The following is a 13,411-nucleotide window of genomic DNA, read 5'->3' on the forward strand; positions in this document are numbered from 1 at the left end:
TTGGGGTGGTGATGTGATGAACTGGGAGATTGGGATTGACATGTATACATCAATGTGTATAAAATGGATAGCTAATAAGAACCTGCTGTATAAAAATAAATAAACTTCAAAAATTAAAAAAAAAAAACGCCAAACAATTCAGGCTTAGAGGAATTTGCAAGAACGGTTCAGGGTTCCCAGTACCCTCCACCACTCCCTAGTGCCGCCAGGCGTGCCCATCACACTCCCCGTAATGTGCGTTGTTTCCTGATCCACTTGAGAGTAGGTTGCATCACGTCCTTTAATCACAGTACGTTAGAGGGGATTTCCTGGGAATAGGACCAGAGGACACTGCTAAGTGCAGAGAGTTGACGTGGATGTTCCGCCCCCATCCTGCATGTCGCCATATTCCGATTTTGTCAGTGTCCCAGCCGCGTCCCGCGTGGCGTTTTCTCTGGTTGCCAGGCCCCCACGTCGCCCGCGTCTGCAGTCCCCTTCAGCGGGGCAGCAGCACCCCCTTCCTTCTCCCTCACGACGCAGCCCTTTTGGAACTGCAGGTGGTGCTCACAGGCTCCCGGCTTGCTGGCGGGTTAGACGCCGGCCGTGCAGGTCCCGCCGCAGTCTTCTGGGTCCCTGGGCCAGGGCCGCACGCTTTTCCTCTGCCCCTGGTGGTGATGATACCTGTGCTCACCTGGTTATGGTGTCAGCTGGTTTGTAGTTATCAAGTAACTTGTGGGGAGAATTCGAGGACGATGTGAACCTCTTAATCCCCATCAGACTCACTTGCCCGGGTCCATGCTCACCTACAAGTAGTGATCCCGTCCCATCTCCTGTTTCTCTCTGTTTAGAAGTTGGCATCCTCTTCCTAGGACGAGCCTTCCCCTCTGCCCCACGAATTTACTTATTTTTCCTCCGTCTCTGTCAGTGTGCACTCCTGGATTCTTACCTATTTGATGCTGAGATTACCCCACCTCTGGCTTGCGGGGGCTCTCCTAGCTCCTGTGCTTCAGCATGGACCCCTGCACTCTTGAGAACCTTGGTCTTCTAGCAAAAGGTGTTTGGGGCTTACCAAATACTCGTACTTGGTAAAATACACCTACAGTTTTGTGTACAGCTCAGTGGCATTAAGTTATGGAAAGTTCAGACCTTTTCCATTATCCCAAACAGAAGCCCTGACCCAGTATGCAGTCCTTCCCATCCCCCATCCCCACTACACACACACACACACACACACACACACACACACACACACACACACACACATATACACACACACACACTCTCCCCCTCTCCCTCTCTCCCCTCTCTCCCCTCTCTCCCCTCTCTCCCCTCTCTCCCCTCTCTCCCCTCTCTCCCCTCTCTCCCCTCTCTCCCCTCTCTCCCCTCTCTCCCCTCTCTCCCCTCTCTCCCCTCTCTCCCCTCTCTCTCCTCTCTCTCCTCTCTCTCCTCTCTCTCCTCTCTCTCCTCTCTCTCTCCACCCCAGACCTAGGCAACCACTGATCTACTTGTTCTGGATCTACTTGTTCTAGACGTTTGCTATAAATGAGATCGTACGTTGTGTGGCCTTTTCGGTTGGGCTTCTCTCACCAAGCATCATGTCCTCAGGGTTCGTCCACGCCGTTGCCTGTGGCATCTTCATGCCAATTTAAGGCTGAATCACGCTCCATTGGGTACATGGACCACATTCGTTTATCCATCCATCAGTGGGCATGTGGGCTATTTTCCACCTTCTGACTGTCGTGAATGATGCTGCTGTGAACATGAGTGTGCCGTGTTTGATTACCCGTTGTCGGCTTTTTGGGGTCTATCCCTAGGAGTAGAATTGCCGGTTCGTGTGATAATTGTTCAACTTTTTTGACAAACTACCACCATTTTTCATAGCACCTACGCCATTTTACGTTCCCATCAGCAACTCACAGGGGTTCCAATTTCCACACCTCCTCACCAGCATTTGTTATTTTTCATTTTTTATGACATAGCCATCTTGGTAGGAATCGGTGTCTCATTTTGGTTAGACTTGCTTTTGCCTGGTGACTGATGACGTGGAGCATCTTTACATGTGCTTATTGGCTATTTGTAGACCTTCTTTGGAGAATTGTCTATTCAAGTCCTCTGCCCATTTTTGTTTTTTAATTCAAAAGGTTTATTACTCGTCTATTCATTCTGTTACATTTATTTATTCAGTTGTCTGCCCATGTTTTAATTGTGTTTTCTGTCTGTTAAGTGGTGAGAGGTCTTTCTGTGTTCCAGACATTAGATCCTTATCAGACATGTGACTTGCAGATATCTTCTGTGAGCTTTTTTATTTTCTTGATAGTGTCCTCTGCATAAAAGTTTTTAATTTTGATGAAGTCCACTTAATCTGGTTTTTTTCTGTTGTTACTTGTACTTTTGGTCGTATCTAAAAAACTGTTGCCAAATCCAAGGTCACGAAAATGTGCGCCTATGTTTTCTTCTGAGAGCTTTAGTAGTTTTAATTTTATTTAGGTCTTTGATCTTTGTTGAGCCTAGAACAGTAACTAGCTAGTAAGCTCCAGTGTTAGCTGCTGCTACCTTGTTATAATCATTATTATTATTTCCACTCCTGGGACTTAATCTCCAGGAAATACTTTTAAGAGACGTCTGCATTGGAAGGATTATCACACCGTTGGCTTTCTTTAGGTGTGAGATGGTGCAGTAGGCCCGCTTTCTAGAAGAGTCCTTGTCTGTTAGCTGTGTTCTGAAATACTTAGACATGCGGTGACATCATGCCTGGGACTTGATGTATTGAAGATGGGTCATGGGTCCATGGGGTGACTAGGAGCTGAGTTTGGAAGCATGAAGAGGAGTTGCCAGGCAGCTGCGAGGCTGAGGGCCCAGACCCTCATCCCTCGGCACCTGCTTTGCAGTAGCGCAGAGGCAGCCCAGGTCCTGCTCCCTTAGCACCCCGTCCAGGGGGCTGGTGACAGTGCCGGCGAGCAGCTCCGGACCTGGCAGAGGGGTGGGAAGAGGAGGTGCACGCCGTGGAGTCGGGGGAGCCGGGCCCAGGGGAGAACTGAACCCTCTCCTGGGACCTGGGCCTGGGCTCATGACACTGCCAGGGCCGAGTGGAGTGCAGGCCCTGGGGCTCCAGGATGAGAAGACAAACCCGAAAAGACCCAGAAGGCGTGGTCGCCAGTTGGAGACAGGAATCCTCGAGCTGAGGGTGTCGGGCGCCCGGGGGCAGGGGGAGGCCGCAGAGGGAAGCTGTCCAGAGGGGTCGGCTCACCAGATGAAGGCTGATGAGAGCCGCGGGCGCTCCAGGGCACAGAGGCTGCGGGAGGGGCCGAGGAAGCCCCCGGGGGCTCAGGAGGGAGGTCCCAGCCTCACGTCCTTGGACGGCGTCGGGAGCCCTCCCAGAAAGTACCGTTGAAATCGCAACCTCGGGGCCCGAGCAGGTGGCGGCAGCTGTCAGAACAGAACTGACTTTTCATTCAGGCGTGAGCCCTGAACAGTGTGTGCTTCTTCAGGTTAAAGGTGTTTAGTGTAATTAACTTGTTGTTTTCTTGGCTTGACAGATGATTAAACTTCAGGAAGTATTCAAGACGTTTTATCTTGGAAAGCACAGCGGTCGAAAGCTTCAGTGGCAAACTACACTGGGTCACGCTGTGTTGAAAGCAGAGTTTAAAGAGGTAAGTCCTGTGTCTCCTCCACTTTTTATTTTTCTTACGTATGTTAATAGAATGTTTTTTGATTGTGATTGAACTTTGGTAGCAAAGAAAGGAAGTGTTTATTCAATATAACTCAACACTGGCTTTTCAAAGGTTAATAAAATGAAACAGTCGAAGGATTTACTATTCTAATCAATAAAAATTAATTAGAATAGAAAAGCATTTACCTAATTAAAAATAGAGCTGGGCTTCCCTGGTGGCGCAGTGGTTGAGAGTCCGCCTGCCGATGCAGGGGACGCGGATTTGTGCCCCGGTCTGGGAAGATCCCACATGCCACGGAGCGGCTGGACCCGTGAGCCATGGCCGCTGAGCCTGCGCGTCTGGAACCTGTGCTCCGCAACGGGAGAGGCCACAACAGTGAGGGGCCCGCATACCGCAAAAAAAAAAAAAAAAAAAAAAAAAAAGCTAAGGCTGTGAAGAGGCAGTTCATAAAAGTGAGACTGAAACATCGCGATCTATGAAAACGTGTCCACTTCTCCGCCAGTCAAAGGGTTACAGGTTAAAAGCAGTAAAACGCCACTCTGACTAGGAAACTGATAGAGGCTACAACTAAAAGAGCAGCAGCCTCGCCCCCTGCGGGAAGGAGCCCGTGAGCCCTGCAGAGGGCAGTGTGGTGCTGCGTCTCAGAACCAGCAATCACGGGCTTGTCGCAAGTAGTTCCAACTCTAGGAATTCGTCTTCATAAAGCATTTTCACAGATTAATGAAGAAGAATATCTGTTTCGGTGCTGTTATTAAAAGTGATAGTCTAGGAAGGGAGAATGCATACAGTGTATTGATAAGTGAAAGAGACGTCACAAAACAGTCCATATTCGAACTTAACTTCAATTTTGTAAACAAAATTCAATTATGTATACTGAGCCAAAAAATTACAGAATTACTGTTTTGCAGTCATACTACGTTAACTACGCATTTTCATATAAATTAAATATACAATTACACATAAATTATCTGTACATATTTCATTGTGTGTTATTGTACAGGGTCATCTACACAAAACCACACACGCTACATATAGTTCTTGTTTTTTCTTTTTTTTTTTTAATAAATTGATTTATTTGTTTCTTTTTTGGCTGCGTTGGGTCTTCGTTGCTGTGCACAGGCTTTCTCTAGTCGTGGCGAGCGGGGGCTACTCTTCATTGCGGTGTGTGGGTTTCTCATCACGGTGGCTTCTCTTGTTGCGGAGCACGGGCTCTAGGCATGCAGGCTTCAGTAGTTGTGGCTCGTTGGCTCAGTAGTTGTGGCTTGCGGGCTCTAGAGCGCAGGCTCAGTAGTCGTGGTGCCCGGGCTTAGTTGCTCCGCGGCATGTGGGATCTTCCTGGACCAGGGCTCGAACCCATGTCCCCTGCATTGGCAGGCAGATTCTTAACCACTGCGCCACCAGGGAAGACCTCACATATGGTTCTTTAAGGTGTCGTGAGAGTTAAATCCCACGGTCCCCTTACTGTCCACACCCCCGGCTGGGCCCAGAGGAAGCACTTGCACAGGGTGCCCCTCCCCACAGTGACCACGTGGCGAGTGTCCGTGGCAGGGGCTGGGTGACAGGAGGTGGGGCCCATGTCAGCTGCTGCAGTGGAGGGAGTATCGCGATAAGGCGGGTCACATGGCTTTGTGCGTGTGACAGCGCTACGTCTGAGAAGCCACTGTATACCTTAACTTAAAAATACTTTGTTGCCAAGAAAATGCTAACTGTCGTGTGAGCCTTCAGTGAGTCCTAGTCCTTTTCTGGTGGCGGGTTTGAAATACTGAGTCACTGACGTGGGACGCGGCACAGAAGGAGCAGGTGCTCGGAAAGGGAGCTGACAGACACGCAGACCTGCAGTCGAGCGAGGTGTGACGTGTGCGCCTGTTCGCAGTGTCCTTGTTCTCGGCATGCAGCATCAGCCACGTCTCCTGCCCGCTTCCCCTCCAGCCTGGCCCCTCACCGTGCCTTCTCACGCTCTGTCCAGAGTATTTCAAGAGAAGACTTAAGTGCAGTCCTGAGTCATTTTATTCTTGTATAACTCGTAACTTAATTTCTTCTTATTGGGCGCTCAGTTAGTAATTCTTACCATTCCCCGCGCACACAAAGTTTGAGAGCAAAGAGGAGGCTCTTAAAGAGGTCCGCGGGGTGCGCGAACGCAGCGTCCCACGTGAGCTGTCCTTCTCTTCAAGGGGAAGAAGGAGCTGCAGGTGTCGCTGCTCCAGACGCTGGTGCTTCTCATGTTCAACGAAGGCGACGGGTTCAGCTTCGAGGACGTAAAGACGGCCACCGGGATAGGTAGGCGGACATAAAGACGGCCACCGGGATAGGTAGGCGGACATAAAGACGGCCACCGGGATAGGTAGGCGGACATAAAGACGGCCACCGGGATAGGTAGGCGGACATAAAGACGGCCACCGGGATAGGTAGGCGGACATAAAGATGGCCACCGGGATAGGTAGGCACGCCTCCGCAGCGCGGGCGGCTTCGGGGAAGAGGGCGTGGAGGCGCGGCCCCTGCCGGCTGCACCCGAGGTCGCGGCTGCCCGGGCTCCTGACCTGTGCGCTTTCTCCCACCCAGAGGGCAGCGAGCTGCGGAGGACGTTGCAGTCCCTGGCCTGCGGGAGGGCACGCGTGCTGATCAAAAGTCCCAGAGGGAGGGAGGTCGAAGACGGAGACAGATTCGTCTTCAATGGAGAGTTCAAGCACAAGTTGTTTCGGATCAAGATCAATCAAATCCAGATGAAGGAAACCGTACGTGCACCCACTTTCTCTTCTGTTACACGGCGCTCACCAGGGAGTCACTAGGTTTAGAGTGATTTCTCGACTGTAGGGTTCCAGAGCATATTCTAAAGTGTCTAATTACATACGTCATGTCTATGAGAGGGCTTATTTTAACGTACCTTTCATTACTTTATACTCACGACAGGGGCAAAAATCAGAAAGAAATGCATTTAACAGTTACGGTTCCTATTCACAGAAGTGGTGGATAAATCAGATCTTCCTAGACCGCATGCTGTTAGCGTGGAGAGCACGTCATTTCCAAAACCTGGTGACTTGTCTCTTGATTTCTACACAGCACTCAGCCATTCTCTCGGCCTCGCCTCCACCAGGTCCTGGGGTGGAAGTGGTGAGGGTCCTGGGAGTTGTGGACCCACCAGCAGCGCCTCTGGGATCCATGTACAGGTGGAGCATCTGTAGCTTCGATCAGGCTCTCAAGTGTCACGTGTCCGGAGCAGGTTCTGGACCTGCCCTCGGGCCTCCCTGATGCAGAAGCCCTGGTACCGCAGGGCTGTGATCAGCGTGTGGGCCAGGCGGGCAGATGCACCCTGGTGCCCATCTACAGAGCAGGTGTCAGCCGCCCCCTTGTACGTGTGGATGAGCGAGACAGGGCCTTGTGGGGAGGGAGGTAGTCCAGATGATGCACGGGCAGCTCTGAAGGTCTGAGGTGGCATCACAGATGCTCCTACACCTGCAGCGGGTCTGAGGCCTGCTGCCCTTCCCCGGAGGAGCTCGGTGTTGCCCAGTCGGGAAGTATGTTCAGATCGTGCAAAAGAAAGAGATCAACAAATGCCTGAAAGTTATTTAATCTCATCAGTAGTTTTTTCAATTCAAATTGAAATAATATTCTATTTTTTGGCTACCAATTTGGGAAATGTTTAAAAGTTTGATAGTATCGGGAGTTGGCAAGAATATGAGAAAACGGGGATTTTAATGTTTTTATTTTTTGAGATGCTTGGATTGGCACAGTGTTTTTAGTGGGTAATTCGACATATCTGTTGAAGGTTCAATGCACATAGCCTGCGTTCCATCTTTCTTACTATTAGGAATTTATACCAGAGTGACTAAAGGGTGTAAGATTCTGGACTTACAATTCCCAAGTGGGCCTGTCACCTCTTTTCCGCCAGAGGTGACCTCTCCTGCCACTTGAGTTTGCGGCTTTTCTTGCAGGCAGCTCTTTTCTCTGATGTGCATGTGTAAACTTGTCTTAATGGGATCGCTCCACGTGCCATTTACATGCACCATTTTGTAAGCTGTTCCTGTTCTTCACCCTGGGCCTCTTTCCATGTCAGGACTTGGTTTTTAAGGGTACAGAGTGATCCATTGTGTGGCTCGAATCCGAGAATCCATGGGGCCCATCTGCAGGGCCTGGCAGCGCCCCTGCCGAAAGGCAGTCAGGATGTTTCCATTCCTGGAAATCGGGTTATGCCGACCATCCTGTTCAGAACACTCCTGTCTCCCTGGCGGGGTTGTTTCTTGAGCGTAAACTCCTTGCCCTGGAATCGCTGCGTCAGAGAAGGTGAACTTTGTTGACTTGACCCCTCAGCCAGATTCCAGTCTCTGGCTCACGGGGGTCCTGACCTCCGTCCCCGGCCTTTGCCCACCCCGTTCTCAGGCACCGAAGTAGTTCACTGCCGTGTTAGTGTGACTTCCTTTGGTTCCTCTGAGCATCTTTTTGCCATTTAGGAGTTCGTACGAAGTAGGTAACCTTTCTAGTCCTCAGTTCTTCATCTTTTAGAATAAGTGTAACACCATCTCAGGATGTGAGATTTCAGTGAAAACGCTTTTGCTTAAGACTCTTGGCCGAGCGCTTGGAAGCACCTTGTAGATGCTGGTCCAGCTCTTCGTGGGCGGCCGTTTGCAGTTTTCTCTTTTTAATTAACTGCTTGAATTCAAGTCACTGGTACATTTATTGTACTATTCCACCTCTGACTTGTGGGCGTCCTGTTTATATTGAGGACGTTAACCTTCGTCTTTTGTGCACATGATCTTGTCGTTCTGAGAGCGTCTCCCACATGACTACGGTGGGAAGTAGAGTCTTTTCTTCCACAGTTTCTGACTTGGGGGTCATCCTAAGAAAGACCTTCCTCTAACCCAAATTTTAAAAAACATTTACCTCTTTTTCTAGTAGTTTATACATTTAAATCTTTCTGTGGGCAGTGTAGAAATTATTTTAGTATCAGAAAACATTGTAACCACCCTCCCTACTTTAAAAAGTGAGTTGATTCTCTGATAACCTATTGGAACTGTCACCGTTATTATAATCAGATTCTCATATTATGGGGTAGTTTCTCATTTCTGTTCTACAAGTTCTGTTGATCTATTTCATAGCCAGCACCGAAAGTCTTTTAATTAATGTACCTATTCCTATAAATGTACTTATTTTGGTCCTGAAGTTAAACAGTTTCACTAGAACAAAACTGCAGCACAGGACGGGATCCACCCGCAGTGTGGCCTTTCTTTCAGCAGGAGCTTATCAGACTCCACGGTGGGAGATAACCAGCACTGAAATACGCTCTCGCTCCGGCTTCTCCCGTACAGGTTGAAGAGCAGGCCAGCACCACGGAGCGCGTGTTCCAGGACCGGCAGTACCAGATCGACGCCGCCATCGTCAGGATAATGAAGATGAGAAAGACGCTGGGCCACAACCTGCTCGTTTCCGAATTGTATAATCAGCTGAAGTTTCCCGTCAAGGTGAGTGGGTGTCAGCTTAGGTCGCAGCACCCGTTGCACCCTTGGCAAAGCGCATACGAGTCTCACGACCTTTAGCATCGGACCATCTGTCCTCCGTTATAGCTGGTCACACACTACAGAAATCTCCATGTGTGTGTGAGAGTGGGGTTCCACCTGACCCCCGGTCACTGCGGGAGGGACGCTAGGGCCCAGCTCTCTCTCCTCCCGCTGTTGTCACGTTGCCTCTGCCCGAGGACGTCTGCCCTAAAGCCTTCCGGCAGGCGTCCCAGGACCACCTGTGTGCCTGGGCAGAAGTTCTCTGAGGCCGTGCCGTCCAGCCTGGGCGGACCGGGGAGTGGACGGACACTGGACGGGCCAGTGGGCCCTCCTGTCCGCAGGGAGTCCCGTGCCCCGCCATGCTCTGCACCCCGTGGGGCCGGAGTCCCTGCCCCTGTACAGGAGGGACCCGGCGGTTCAACAGAGACTGCAGAAGCGCCAGCTCTGCTCCGACAGGTGCTGGTATCGGCCCGTCACTTGGGGTGGAGGGTTCACTCGGGCTCGGAGGCGACCGCGCAGACACGCCTCCAAATGCAGAGGTGCCTGGTGCGTCCCCTTCCCAGGGGCACTGCCCACGTGGAGCGTGTGTACGTAGCACACGGTGATGGCGGGCGGCATCAGGGGCATTGTCCTCACAGAGGAAGGGCACGCCGGGCGGCTCCGCCAGGCTGTGGTGCGCGGCGACCTCAGTGCCGCGCCCACCGTTCACAGCCTCACCCCCCGACGGGCAGCCCTGCTCAGACGCCTGCCACACGGAGGAAGCGCTTTGCTCACGATACGACGTTAACATTGTCTTTGGAAGCAGGGAGTTTTGGTGTAGCGTTTTGTAACTGGCTTCTGATTATAAACAATTCTCTGTAGATGGGTGTGTTGGTATGTGGTACACGCACATAACTGTAATCCCGTGCTTCGGGCGTGGTGTCTTACATTCCCCTATGGTGGTAAATTTCATGCCACTATAATTGGGGCTTTTGTTCTTCTTTTCCAGCCTGGAGATTTGAAAAAGAGAATCGAATCTCTCATAGACAGAGACTACATGGAGAGAGACCAGGACAGTCCCAACCAGTACCGCTACGTGGCCTGAGGCTCGTGGCGGCTCCTCCCATGAGACACTAGAATGTATCTTTAGGGCAGAAACACTTCTGTGCTGTTTCCAGGACTTTCTGGTACTCAGCAGCATGGCTGCTTTGGGACTAGCAGGAAAGGGGGGTCCTTGGCTCCTCCCTCACAGGCTCAAGGATTTGCAGGTGGCTTGTGTACCTTCCCTCCAGTTCTTCCTCCTGTTCTGTTAGGCGTTTGGATGGTTCCGTGGCTCTGCAGAGTGACCCTGAGGTCGGACAAGCAGATACTGGTTTCTTAAAAGAGGCTCCTTTGTAAGCTGTGTTCTCGTGGCAGAAGCTGATGTTCGGTGTGTGTGTGTGAGACCCTCCGTGCTGCCCTTCTGTAGCTGCAGGGACACAAGCTCTTAGACCCAAAACAAGAACCCTTACTGGTGAACATTAGGAAGAAACAGTCATTGTTAAAGCTGGCTGGTCGATTATGCAGCCTGGATAGTAGCATCTGTTCCAGGTCTTTCAACAAGGGTTAACCTCTGAGGAGTGGCTTTCAGAATGGGGCTCCTTGGCGAGACCTCCGACGCACCAAGAGGACACCACGTCCGCCGTGTGTGATGCCGCGAGCCCGTCAGCGCCTTCACTTTTACTTCCACTGCGTCCCTTGTGGATTTTCTGTTTGAGGGTTTAGAGGGGGGCGGTGTGTGTGTGTTTGCCGTTCTAAGATTGAGTCTAGCAGCCCCGTTCTCTGCATTGGGGAACTGCTGTTTGATTTTTTCTAATTGCAGTGTTTGTACGATTGCGACAATAAAGTTTGGTTTTGTTTTCATGGCCCTGGGCAGGGTGGCTGTCCTCTGCTGTAACCACTGTAAGCGTTTCGGAGGAGACTTGACGTTGTGAACAGGGGTGACCTCGGCGGCACCTGCGTTCACTGCTGTGTGCACGCAGCCGAGGCTGCACAGCGGACGGTGACGTTCGTGTGGCGACTACAACAGACACTTTGCTGAGAGCATTTAAAAGCGCTTTATATTTTACACAATAGCAGGCTACATTTTGATTAAAAGCTACCAAAGGAATTTTGATCATGGTGTAAGTGTTGAAAGCAATATTTTCTGGAATATACCAAGTTTATATAATTTGATTTTTGTGCTAAATTATTAAAAGATTCTCCCTTTTTGAAACATGCGTGTTTAAAATATGACATCCTATGGGTTTCCATATGAAAATCCTCACTCTTTAAGTATCATCCTTATTTCTATATTTGTAAATTTTCATTTGTGAGTTCAGTAACAGGTGGTTGGTAAGAGACCAGATAGATTCTACTTCTTAGACTTTAAGTTCGTTATCTCTTGATTGTTGACATTGTAACTGAATGTAGACTTACCCTGAATAAAATTAGTTTAATTGGCCTTAAAATTACATTAATGCAACTGTGGTGCAAACAACACGTTCCTCCTCACCCTTTTAGCCTGGCAGACATCAGCCCCCGGCCCCCCGCCCTGACCGCACCGTGTTTCACCTGTGCGCTTCCTTCAGGGTCACGTGACTCACGTCTCATTACAGTGAAAGGTCAGCGGGGGAACTGGCAGTCGAGGAATGATTGTAAAGGAAAAGACACGTAGGCGAAAAGCTACTAAATTGGAAGGAAGAAGGTGAGATGCTTTGAGGACTTTCACGGGGAAGCCCTGAGCCTCAGGCAGGAGGTCGGGGCAGCGCGGGACGGTGTCAAACGTCCCCTTTAAAACAGACCCGGTGAGTCTACAGAAGAAACAGGCAGGAGGAGTGGAGCGTTGTTCCAGACCTCTCCTGACGCAGGGCAGCGTCGGGGCAGAGCGTTCCGTGGGGAAACCGCGCGCGCCCCCGCGGGGCTGCAGCGGGGCGGGGCTGGGGACAGGCGTGTCGCCAAGGGTCCAAGAAATGAAACTAAATAGAAGAAAAAAACTTGAGATGCGTCTTTTTTGGAGTGGCAAAAAGTCTAATACGAATTAAGATCCCTTTGTTAAAAGACAAAGATAATTGACATTCTAAAAAATCGGGGGGGGTGGGAACGTTTTTAAATAAAAACTGGCAAATTTGGGGGTCAGAATAAGGCAGTGCTGAGCATGTCGTGTGCACAGAACTGCCAGCCAGCCGGCCGTGGCTGTGCTCTCGGCTGTGCTCTCAGTGAGTCTGAGCCCAGAGCAGCTGGGGGTGAGGGGCGCCGTGGTCCCTGGCCCAGGAGGTGGTGGGTCGGGAAGGGCGCTTGCTGGGGCTGGGGCTGGGGCTGGGGCTGGGCTGGGGGCGGGAGGGGCTGAGGTAGGATCAGAGCTGGAGGACAGAGCGGTGGGTCAGAAGAAGCAGCGAGTTGCTGTGATGCCAGGGCGGCCACGCCCCCTGCCTCAGGCCCCAGGGAGCCGTGCCCGGTGACAGGTTAGGGTGGGCGAGCTGTTAGGCCAGGCAGGAGCTCTGCTGCCCAACACCCTGTCCCCCCGTTCCCTCCCTGGGGTGGGGGGTGACCCTCTGATGAGGTCGACCCTGGTCCAGCTCTGGCCTGGAAGTGGAACCTGCCCATCAAGAGACGGAGGGTCGAGGGGTCAGCAGAGAGGGGACTCGGGGGACCGGAGCGCCGGGCTCAGACCCGCGGACCCTCAGGACGTGACCCCTCAGTTGCAGCGTGGAACGGTGGTCCCTCGGCTAAACCGACAAGCACATTGTTCGAATGTTCGGAAATGCCCGTACCCTTGACCCACCGAAGTCCACATCCCTTTTGATGTCCTGCCGCTCGTGGGGAGGGAGCCTGGTACCGGAACAGCACGCATAGAAAAAGTCCTGAATGTCCTTGGACAGGACTTAGGCGGTGTCCGTCCAGACGTGTGTGACGCTGGGTCCCCCAGGCCTTCCCCAGAGTGAGATCCAGACGCTGATGGAGCGGATGTCGCATGGGAGGGAGAGGTGTGGCCACGGTGGGGGGCAGAGCACCACCCCTGTGCGCGCGCGTGTGTGTGTGTGTGTGTGTGTGTGTGTGTGCGCGCGCGCGCGGGTGCACACAGCTGTCCCCTCACGATGGACTTCCAGGGCCAAGGGAAACTGCTCATTGCATACTGTACTGCTTGAATGTTCGTCAGAACCAAAAGTTTGTAAATAAAATTCATCCCAATTGTTAAGAAAAACAAAATGGCCCCGCACACCACACCCATAGCATCCTGCCCCTACCGTGGAGGGCGTGGTCAGCCCACCCAGA

The 13,411-nt window shown here is 51.6% G+C and overlaps 1 protein-coding gene across 3 annotated transcripts in view; it reads left to right on the top strand.

Moving 5' to 3' along the window:
• Window positions 1-10,437, top strand: part of CUL4A (cullin 4A) — a 44,243-nt gene extending 33,806 nt beyond the window's left edge. For 2 of the 3 annotated variants that reach the window (XM_065895802.1, XM_065895804.1), the window contains 5 exons: window positions 3,516-3,629; window positions 5,822-5,927; window positions 6,210-6,382; window positions 8,951-9,103; window positions 10,128-10,437. In XM_065895802.1, the coding sequence (XP_065751874.1) occupies window positions 3,516-3,629; window positions 5,822-5,927; window positions 6,210-6,382; window positions 8,951-9,103; window positions 10,128-10,223 (642 nt within the window). In that variant the 3' untranslated portion in view covers window positions 10,224-10,437. The remainder of the gene's footprint in view (window positions 1-3,515; window positions 3,630-5,821; window positions 5,928-6,209; window positions 6,383-8,950; window positions 9,104-10,127) is intronic. The other variant, XM_065895803.1, reaches the window with a different exon arrangement.
• Window positions 10,438-13,411: the final 2,974 nt, after the last annotated feature.

The sequence above is a fragment of the Phocoena phocoena genome, chromosome 18, assembly GCF_963924675.1.
Source record: "Phocoena phocoena chromosome 18, mPhoPho1.1, whole genome shotgun sequence".
NCBI lineage: Eukaryota > Metazoa > Chordata > Mammalia > Artiodactyla > Phocoenidae > Phocoena > Phocoena phocoena.